The following is a 10203-nucleotide window of genomic DNA, read 5'->3' as shown; positions in this document are numbered from 1 at the left end:
CCAAAAGCAAGCAGAAAATAAAAACATGAACGTGTTTCATGAACTATGAAACGTGTGAGCTTCCCATCAGCTCTCTTTGTGCAATTCAGGTCACCCAAGTTTTGCGATAAAGCTGTCGGAGCTGCTGGCTTCGGGCAGTCACAACCAGTATGTATGGATTATTTAAGTTACAACCAGTACGTATGGATTATTTAAGTCCTCTCTGATTTTATGACATTTTAGGGGATTTTTTGTTTGCTTGTAAGTGGAGCATGTAACACACTCTCCCCAAGCACAATCCACTCGGGAGGGCTCTGGACGTCATGGGATCCTGGACCCTGGTGCTGGGGACCTCGTACAGCTCCAGCGCTGCTGATGCTGAGATTTGCAAAGCGTGTGCTCCAGCAGAGCGGGCAGGGGAGGCTTCACGAAGCAGGTCACCATCCTGCCATGCCACGTGTGACCGCTGGTGCTGGTGAGATGCAGCAGGCGACCAGCACCCCATCCTCCCTATAGGGACCTGAGCCCTTCAGCCTGTCATTGGAGGGGACCTGGGACTGGGCACTTAAAATGACTTTAGAAAGGCACTAGAAATGACTTTAGAAAGAAAAGAGGCCTGTTTAATCCCACAGTGAACTGCAGCTTCTGCTGGGGTGAAACAGACCCCACCTGTCCCCAGGAGAGGAAGCAAGGTCCTTGGGTGTCCAGACCATGGCTTTCTGTGGCCATGGCATGGCCAAGGGGGTCAGGGGCTGGATGCAAAGCTCTGGTGGGGAATGCCCCAGGCAGGAGCTGGCTTTGCCTGTGGGAAGCGTGGGACATCTGCGGGTGATGCTGTGGGACCCCCAGGTCCCAACCCATCTGGTTTTGGCGGGGGCCCCGTCCCCTCCCTCAGTGTCAGCTCTATGTACCTGCATGCTGGTGGCACAAAAAGGTGGGCACTTGGGTCCCCTTAAAAAAAAACAAACAAACAAACAAAAAAACAACCTTAGGAACCATGGCCACAAATGAGTACCAGGCTTTTTGTTTGGCAAAGCATAAGGGTATGGTGGGCAACACCAGCCCCCTTTAATCTCCTGCAAATCCCCCTTTTTGGACACCAGAGATCCCTGGTGTGGTTCAGTGCTGCCACTGCCCTCCTCGCAACCCAGGGGAAAGTCACTGTGAGAGGACAGCCCTGCCCCACCAGCATGGGTGAACCCAGTGAGAAACAGGCGGAAACAGAAATAACCCAAATAGGCAGGGGGGAAAACTCAGCCCTAGTTATTGGTCCCATCAGCACTGTTATTTCATGGGAGATATTTCTGGTATCTCCTGCTTATCCTGGAGTGTGGCAGGAGGCTGTGTGCCCCTGTGCAATTGCTATCTGGGTGGAACAAAGAGATGGGCTGTGGTTGCCCTGGGAAGGGCTGGTGGCCATGGACCTTCTGGGATTTCGGGTAGGACACAGCGTCAGGTATTTGGGTGACTTGGCTGAGAACAGGTGATGATAGCCAGGGGCTGTGTCATGGCTTCTTTAGTGCAATTTAGCTGTTTTTAAGGAAGTATGCATGTTGTTTGGGGGAGTTCTGTCATTTGTAAGATGCCATGCTGACTACGGTGTCCGGACAGCTGGTGGCGATGAAGGATTTCCCTAGGGGCATGCTGATGCTGGCTCTCCATCCACCTGCACCTCCTAGGAAAGCATCAGCTCAGGGACACCACACCAAGGAAACTGCCAGGCTCCAGGGGATGGAGCCAGGGAACGGATCCCTCCCATTCCTGGGTGTGGGGCCGGGGCATGGCCAGACACAGGATCCTGTGGCTTTTTGGGCGAGTGGGAGGTGGTGGTGGAAGGCGAGCAGTGCCTGTGAGGGCGGGCACAGGGAGTGGCATGCTGTGAAGTAATTTTTGATGATGATTATTAGTATTAGCATTTAAGAATGGGGCGTAATTAATGACTTGCCAGGTGCTGAAATACTTTGTTAAATAGCCTCTTGCAGGAAAGGCGTCACCCACCGGCACTGCTGCAGGGCTGGCCGGGCCGCCCTGGGACAGCACGTGTGTACGTATACATAAGTGTATATGCAGTATGTGTAGGTGTGTGCTTCCAAAGGGAGGCTGTTTTGAGGCAGGTGTTACAAGGGGATGCTGAGGCACTTCCACTGGCGACACCTGTGGGCATCCCAGCCACCCACCCAGAGCTGCTGCTCGCTCCCTGGTGGCACAGTCCCTTGTCCCCTGTCGCTCTCAAACAGCACAGGGACGTGACCTTGTGGGCAGCGATGATTAAACGAGTTTTACCAGCTCTCCTAAAAATCATGAGCAGAGGTGTAATTACCCTCACCCTGAATCAGAGGGGGCCCGACCCCACAGGTATGCCCACAGCAGCCAGAGGTGTCAGGCAGTGAATCGCAGGGTCAGGACACAGTGAAATGGAAATCTGGGAGAGGAACTGAGCTGGACCAGGTGACCCTGGCATATCAGGGATGGGAGGGAAGGGGAGGAAGGAGCACTCCTCCGGATCTGTTTGTTTCATGAGCACAGAGGATGAATTCCTGCTGAGGTAGGAGCTGACACCGTAATTCGCGCTCAGCAGAGTCACGGGGCCAGTCCACAAGAATTACTTGCAGAACTGGCTGGGAGTTAGGCATCCGTGCTAGCTGGAAGTCATTCTTTGCAGGTGATGTTGGGATCCGAGGGAGTGCGGGGGAGCACGTGCACATGGATGGACAAATGGTGTTTGTGTACCCACCATCGGGGCAAACCCAGGGGACCCGACCTGGGCTGGTGAGATGGAGGAAGAGGTGATTCGCTGTTATAATAAGCAAAAAAATGTCTCTGACAATGGGTATGTGAGGGATGCAGCCATTTAACCAAAAGGAAATGATGCGCTGCTCCAGTCAGGGACTCACTGGGGTTTGCTGGGCAGAGATGCCATGCGGTGGTGGCAGGGGGAAGCAGGGCTCAGCAAGGCAAAAACCAGGTAGCTGTGGGCACTGGTGGAGGCCTGAGTCTCAAATCTGTGACCTCACACTAGGGGATGGACCCTGACAACCCCAATCTAGCTGGACCTGAGGTTTGGAGCTGTTTCTGCAAAGGCACTATATTAAAGGGAATATTTCTCCTACTCCAGTAACCCACTTGTAGGCTGCAGCCAGCCCAGCCCAGCTGCCCTTGCTTCCCCAGCCTTGCAGAAGTTTCCCCACGCAAGCCAGGCTCTGCAGTTTTGCCTTGTGCTCTCTGCAGGTTACATGCGGGATGCCCACCCTGACAAATTGTGAAGTAGTGCACCCCTGGCTGCTCTGAGCTCGTCCTACCCAGGAGCACACCGGCAATGCTGCCTGGTTCCTTTGGGAAACAAAGCTATTTTCTGGGTGTGTTGAAAACTTCAGGCGTAGTATTTTTGCAGTAACTGTTTGGTCAGAAATCCTCGTGCCAGAAGCTGTGCTCAGCTCCTGCTGAACCACCTGAGGCGTCACTTGGTAGGACAGGGCTGTTACACCCAGCCTGTCCTCACGGACAAAGCAAACCATCTCTGCTGTCTGCCAGGCAGGTCAGAGGGGGCTCTGGGTCACACCCCTTGGGCTTGTTTTTGGGGTTGTTTGGGGACCAAGCTGCTCAGGTGCAAACGTTACAGTGCCTCCTGCTCCAGGCTGGTTGAAAATCACGGTGGGATGACTTTTGTAAGGAAGGGTTGGCTGTTCTGCCTGGAACTTAGGAACAGGCGGAGAGCTGCAAACAGCAGCCTGAGCGCTTTAGCAGGACGTACTAGGAGCAACACACTAATTATGTGAGAGAAACACCGAAAACCCTGTTCTGAGAGAACTTTGGAGATGAACAAAGCTTCTGAAGGAGGCAAACGGAGGGCTGGAGCCAACCTGAGGGTGCCCCATCCCACGATGACCCGTGGCACTAGGACTGCGGCAATGACGTGACTGGGGGTGGTTTGTTGCAAACCGTATGTAAGTTCGTGAAAATTTTAGGGTGTGTAGGGGCATTCGAGGTTTTAATTTAAAGGCTGGACGTGGTGCTTAGGGGCCAGTGGGTGACATTGCGGGTAGGGCGATGGTTGGAGCAGATGATCCTGGAGGGCAACCTTGGTCTTGGAAAAGAACCTCACTGCGATTGTATGGTTTGACTCTGCAGTTCCCCCGTCTGAAGGGCAGTGGTGTCTCACGACCACACCACGACATCCCCACAGCTCTGCCCTCAGCCCCGTCAAACTCCAAAAAAAAACCAAAAGAACCCAAAACTGCCCCATTTTACCCCCCCCCCCCAGCCGCCAAGCGCTCCCAACCGCCGCACGCGCACCCCCCCCCCCCCCCCGAGCACGACCCGCCGCAAAGCGACGACGAGCGGCCCTCCCTCTCACACAAACCTACCGGGGGGGCGGGACGGGAGGAGGAGTTAGCCAATCAGAAGCCCGAAACGGAGCGCGCGGACCAATGGGCGGGCGGCGGGCGGGCGCTAGCGGGGTGGGCTGCGCCACGCGGGGCGGTGGGGAGAAGGAGGAGGCGGCGGCCATGATGGCGGTGAGGGGGCGGGGGGCAGCATGAGGGGGCACGAGGGTGCCCGGCGGGGCCGCGCTCGGCGCCCCGAGGCCCGGGGCCATGCTGTGTTCTCCCCGCAGGGCTTCAAGGAGCCGGCAGAAGCGGCGGAGGCGGAGCAGGGCTCGCAGACCCCCGGGCGAGGCGCGGCCCGGGGTAGGAAGAGGCCGGCCCCGGCCCCGGCCCCGGCCCCGGCCGCGGCCCCGTCAGGGAGGCTGAGCAGGGCCGAGCTGTACGAGCCGCCGAGCAGCGAGGAGCTGAACCGCCTCAAGGAGACGGAGGATCTGTTCCACTCCAGCCTGCTGCGCCTGCAGGTGAGATCTGCCTCTCCTTAGGGCCCGGGGGGATTTTGGGGGGATTCTGGGGGCAGCGCCAGGCTGTGAGCAGCTGCGGAGCCCCCCTGGCGTGTCCCCTGCAGGAGCTGGGCTGGGGGACAGCGGGCATGGGGCAGGGACAAAGCCCAGGCTTCCTGAGACTTACAGTGTGTTCTTGGGATCTCGGCTACAGTTCTTGTTGCCATGCCACCCCGGGCTTCTTGCTTCATTTATTGCATTAAAGTTGAACGTTTCTAGCAGGCAGTTGTAGCGTGTTGGGAGTGTGAGTGCCGCATCTTGCCATGTGGTGATGTATTGCTTGTCAGGGTCAGGGAGTAACATCGCCACGTGCACCCGTCTGCTGCAAGTCTTTTGAATGGGACAGGAGGGTTTTTTGTGTTCTAGGGAAACAAGCAGCCTGTGTTAGGAGGGGGTGCTAGCTAAATAGCGCCTGGTGGTCTTCACGTGTGTGGGTTTTGTCAGGAGCAGCTGTGATTTCCTGACCGCTTCCTAGTTTGGTAGCAGGATCTCTAGGACCTCATTCACGATGTAAACCTGCAGGAGCTGGCGGTTTGTCGTGCAAAAACCTTTCTGAGAGCAAAGCCCATGACTGTCGTACCGTTTTTTTCGTGGCTGGACCTCACACAGCAGTCAGCGGAATGGAGCTGATTTCCATCTAGCACTTTACAGGAGAGGGCAGGAGCTCGTGCTTGTGGGCTGACTATTCTCCCAGCTCTGAGATAAGTTTTTTGGAGAGACCCAGGCGTTGCCCAGCTCAACTTGCTGCCTTCTGTGCCTTCGTGCTGTCAGTGGTGCAGTTCTAGTGTTATAGCTGCTTTTCATGGTCCCGTTTCCCCTGCAGATTGAAGAACTTCTGAAGGAGGTTACACTGAAGGAGACGAAGAAGAAGAAGATTGATGCCTTCCTCCATGAAATTAACGGCCTGCTGAGCGCCATCCCGGAGACCTCGGAAAGCGACGTAGGTCCCAGGAGGCTGGAGGAGGCAGCGAGGCCCCTGTGTGGAGCAGGCTCTGCTGATGACAGAGCCACTTCCCCATGGGAACCTCCCTTAGGGACAGAAAAAATACTGCCTTGCTTTACGTTGGAGGGGTCTTCAAGTTCTGGGTGTGGGTGCCTGCCAGCTCAGGGCAGCGCTGTGTGGGAGGAGGGGTCTTGTTCTGTGCCCATCTGCTCTTGGTGGTGCTTAGAGCCTTTATTTCTCCTGCCTGTCCCCAGCTCACCGACCAGACGTGGCTCCCCGGGGACGTGAAGGTGCCGTTCCTGCAGGTGCCTTTCGACGTGAAGGGCAAGTTCCGCTTCCTGCCCCCGGCCCAGCTGAGTGTGGTGGGCAGCTACCTGCTGGGCACCTGCATTAAGCCCGAGATCAACGTGGATGTGGCCGTCACCATGCCACGGGTGAGTCTGGCTGCGCCTGAGCTGAGCGCCTTCTCCTCCTGTCCCCCGTGGTCCTGCCCCTCTCGTGATTCCTGACACGGACACGCAGCGTGGCAGCTTCTGTGAGGAGCTGGGGAGTGAGGCTTCGGTGCTTACGCTGTTTCAGAGTTTCAGTGGCTTTGGTTTTAGCTCCTCGTGATGATCTTCCTGCCCTCTGCTTGGGCCGAACCTCTTCTATGTTCTCGGGGAAGTAGGATGTGGTCTGGCTTTGAGTGCCATTGCAGTTCTGCCCCTACTGCCAAGTCTGTGTTAGAGGGAGCCTCATGTTTGCAGGCTGTTACCGGCCTAGAGCTGCCTCCTCTTGCTGTCCAGTGTGGCTCTGACGGGCTTTGGGAAGATGCAAAGCCCTGTTGGGCTGCACGGCCCCGCTCTGTGATCCTGCAGCCTGGTGAACCAGCAACAAGGCAGCGTTCCTCGCTGACCTGGAGCTCTCTCGGGCCGTAGCTGTGTGTTGGAGATGGGGGGGAGCTGTGGGTGTGGTGCCGTGGGCTTAACCAGGCTCTGCGTGCAGGAGAGCTGAGATTCCCCTGTCCCCCTCCTTGCAGGAAGTCTTCCAGGACAAAGACAACCTGAACCAGCGCTACCACCGCAAGAGAGCTCTGTACCTGGCCCACATTGCCCACCACTTCTCCAAGGAGAGGCTCTTTGGCAGCGTGAAGTTTGCCTACATGGACAGCAACCATCTCAAGCCCATCCTGCTCCTCAGGCCCCAAGGTAGAGCTTGCCCCTTCCTCCAGCAGAGGGATCCTTGCAGTTGGTGATAAATTTTTCAGCTTTGCTCCCAGTTCTACCTCCTCTCATCCCTCACCCATCCTCATCCTCAAGGTCTCCTCCCCTCCTATGGTTTCTGAGCCTCTTCTGCAGCTTGGCTGGGCTCCCCAGCCTTGCTGGCTTGCCCAGCCTCAGGGAGCAAAGCAGACCCTACAGAAATGTCTCTGTCTGGCACTGTCTTTCCTGTCCAGTCTCCTCACCCCTGCTCCCCGTTATCTTCTTCCCCCTTTGGTGCTTACAGGCAAGGAGAAGAAGCTGGTTACTGTCCGACTTCACGCCTGTCCTGCCCTGGGTTTCTTCAAGCCGAGCCGCTTCCATCCTAGCAAGAACAACGTCCGGACAGCCTGGTTCATGGAGCAGAGCACCCCCAAAGGAGGTAGGGCCTGGGCTGGGGGAACACCAGGCTGCTTGTTGCAGCCCTTTTCTGTGAGTGGGAAGTTTGTGGTTGGATCCAACGTGTTACCCTCTCCTCGCACAGGAGCCCCTGAGCCGCCCACCCCACACTACAACAACTCCATCCTCTGCGACACGGTGCTGCTGTCCCACCTGCAGTTCTTGTCCACCGCCTCCACCGACTTCCCGGGCATGAAGGACGGCGTCGCCCTTCTCAAAGTGTGGCTGAACCAGAGGCAGCTCAGCAAGGTGAGGGCCGGGCTGGGCTCTGTTCGTGTGGCCAACATGTCCTTGGCCTCTTCTCCCTTCCTCGGTGTGGAAGGGGGGTGGTTTGTCCCCACGGGGTGGTGTGCTTGGCTCGTGGTGCCTCACTGAGCTCTTGTTGACTCGGCCGCTTGTTGCCACAGGGCTTGGGGTGCTTCAGTGGCTTCTTGGTCTCCATGCTGGTTGCGTACCTGCTGATGAAGCGCAAGATCGTCAGGGTGATGAGCGGGTACCAGGTGCTGAGAAACGTCCTGCAGTTCCTGGGTGAGTTTCCAGGGGCCTCTCTGGGCAGGGGGAGCCCAGTATCAGCAGTGTCTCTGCACAAAGCCTGAACAGTGGAGGAAAAGGAGGGTTATGGCTCTTGTCCCTCTGTTGCTGGGCCCCTGTGGGTGGGATGGACAGGAGGGGATGTGAGTGAGTGAGGGAGACACAGGTGGCAGCATGACTTGTTTGCCTGTTTGCCCACAGCCACCACTGACCTGAGCGTGACGGGGATCAGCCTCGCAAAGGACACAGACGCCTCCCTGGTGAGCAACTGGCTGTGCTGCTGGCACTGCTGGGCAGGGACATGCCCTGTGTGGGGCTGTGGGATGGCAGCGAGGTGGTGGTTTGTGCTGTGGTCTCTGTGCTGTGGCTCTGAGGGCTGTCTCTGCTCTTCCAGCCTGCCCTGGCTGACTTCCACCAGGCGTTTGAAGTGGTCTTTGTGGATCCTTCCGGGCTGGTGAACCTCTGTGCGGATATGACTGCTAGCAAATACCACCAGGTACCGGCAGGTTGTCATGGCATCCTAGGATGCTGCCTTAGGAGAGAGCTGAGGCACGCAGAGTGGTTGGGTGTCTCAGAGAAGGCTGTTAGATGTGGGGAGGGGGTTCAGTTCTGCATTTCAGGCTTTTAACACCTCGGCTCTGAAGCTTAGGAGTGAATTGTAAGATTTGGATTTACTGCTACCTTACCTGTCGCACTTCAAATGTGGAGGAAAGTTCTTTACCCATGTGTGGGCACCTTCAGGTGAAGCCAAACAGCTGTTCAGCTGGAAAAAAAAAATGTTTTGGAGCAGAAAAACCCACTTTGATGGCAGGGACATCGAGGAGGGGTGTCTAGCCAGCAGCATAGCGTGCAGTCAAGTGACCAGCAGATGAGGATGGAGGCCGTCTAGCCTCGGGGTCTGCTGGGGACCACAGAGCTTGGGTGGCTGTGGTTTACTGGGGGGGCACTGCTGACCGCTTTTGGAGGGATTTGCTTTCCTCCTCCCCTCCTGTTCATGCTCCTGCGTTGTCTCCTTGCTCAGGTCCAGTTGGAAGCCAAGCGCTCCATGGAAATTCTGGATGACAGGATGGTGGATGGCTTCCAGGCGCTGCTCATGACCCCGAAGCCCATGCTCAGAACCTTTGACCACGTCTTCCAGTGAGTCTTCTCATGCTGGTGGGGTGGTGCTGAGGGAGCCTCTTCAGGGAGGAGCGGGCTGCTTCTGGTTTCTGACCAGGGTGGATTTGGACCTGTCTAGTGGGAGTTGGCCCTGCTAGCTCTGGGATAGATGTTGGTGCCTCTTCCGTTTGTTCTTTCCACTTCTATTGCCTAGATAGCTTCCCAGGAAGAGGGCGGCAATGCTTTGGCCTGAGATGCCAGAGTGCAGTGCTGCTTTTTGTAGCCCCCACCCTGTGCAGGGACCCTCTGCTCCTTCACTTTACCCATCCTCTAGCATCTCTCTCGCAGAAGGGATTTGGTGGAGGGGGCAGAGGTGGGTGACTGGGTTTTCTCCTCCTGTAGCCTGAAGCACGTCTCCAAGCTGCAAAGTGCCTGCAAGAAGATGGAGCTGCTGAACGAGCTGATGGATCGCGGTGGGAACTACGTGGCCGCAGCCCTTCCCTTCATCGTCTCGCTGCTGGCCCGTGGGCTGGCTGGAAGAGCTCTGCTCGTGGCACACTCCTTGCCTCAGACCCCTGAGGTAACACAGTGGGCAGTGACACTGCATCGTCTGCTGCTTGTGGGGTCTTGTACATCCCTCGTGGCACTGCTGGGTGCAGGGAGAGGATTTTTACTGGCAGGGGAGGAGGTGGGCCTGTCCCCTTTGTGTGGGAAGGTAGGACCTGAGGCCCTTGACTGGGGCGTGAGGTGCAGCGTGGGACACTTGGTCTAGGCAGAAGTTGTGGCCCAGCAGTAGGGCAAGGTGAAGGCAACCGGCTTTCTCACCAGGAGACCTGTTAAGACCTTCCTTGTCTGTGCCCATCTGGGCATCTGAGAGCGTGTCCTGTGTGGCAGGAGGTTTATCTGTCTCGGCAGACACTGCTCCAGCAATGTCATCTCTCCACATGCTTCATATTTCGTGTTTCCTCTCAGTGGCCAATTGATGCTGAACCCCCAAAGCACAAGGATGTCGGGCCCCTGACGTTTGGGCTCCTGTTTGTTCCTGAGTTTGCTGCCAGCACGCTGGAGAGGGGACCGCAAGCTGATCGCCCTGAGGTGAGGGGAGTTCTCCTTGTTTGGGTGGCAGTGGGTGG

General features: G+C 57.0%; 1 protein-coding gene across 2 annotated transcripts in view; it reads left to right on the top strand.

Annotated features, from left to right (window-relative positions):
• Nucleotides 1–4454: 4454 nt before the first annotated feature.
• NOL6 (nucleolar protein 6) overlaps nucleotides 4455–10203 on the top strand; it is a 29584-nt gene continuing 23835 nt past the window's right edge. Inside the window, exons 1-13 of one of the 2 annotated variants that reach the window (XM_035565939.2) lie at nucleotides 4455–4493; nucleotides 4592–4822; nucleotides 5685–5801; nucleotides 6059–6238; nucleotides 6823–6991; nucleotides 7290–7424; nucleotides 7527–7690; nucleotides 7849–7969; nucleotides 8174–8232; nucleotides 8367–8468; nucleotides 8994–9109; nucleotides 9473–9650; nucleotides 10043–10165. In XM_035565939.2, the coding sequence (XP_035421832.1) occupies nucleotides 4485–4493; nucleotides 4592–4822; nucleotides 5685–5801; nucleotides 6059–6238; nucleotides 6823–6991; nucleotides 7290–7424; nucleotides 7527–7690; nucleotides 7849–7969; nucleotides 8174–8232; nucleotides 8367–8468; nucleotides 8994–9109; nucleotides 9473–9650; nucleotides 10043–10165 (1704 nt within the window). In that variant the 5' untranslated portion in view covers nucleotides 4455–4484. Of the gene's footprint in view, nucleotides 4823–5684; nucleotides 5802–6058; nucleotides 6239–6822; nucleotides 6992–7289; nucleotides 7425–7526; nucleotides 7691–7848; nucleotides 7970–8173; nucleotides 8233–8366; nucleotides 8469–8993; nucleotides 9110–9472; nucleotides 9651–10042; nucleotides 10166–10203 lie in introns of both variants that reach the window. The other variant, XM_050716241.1, reaches the window with a different exon arrangement.

Source organism: Cygnus atratus, chromosome Z, assembly GCF_013377495.2.
Source record: "Cygnus atratus isolate AKBS03 ecotype Queensland, Australia chromosome Z, CAtr_DNAZoo_HiC_assembly, whole genome shotgun sequence".
Classification (NCBI taxonomy): domain Eukaryota; kingdom Metazoa; phylum Chordata; class Aves; order Anseriformes; family Anatidae; genus Cygnus; species Cygnus atratus.
The sequence above is the reverse complement of the archived record's forward strand: the minus strand, read 5'-3'. Positions and strand labels throughout refer to the sequence as shown.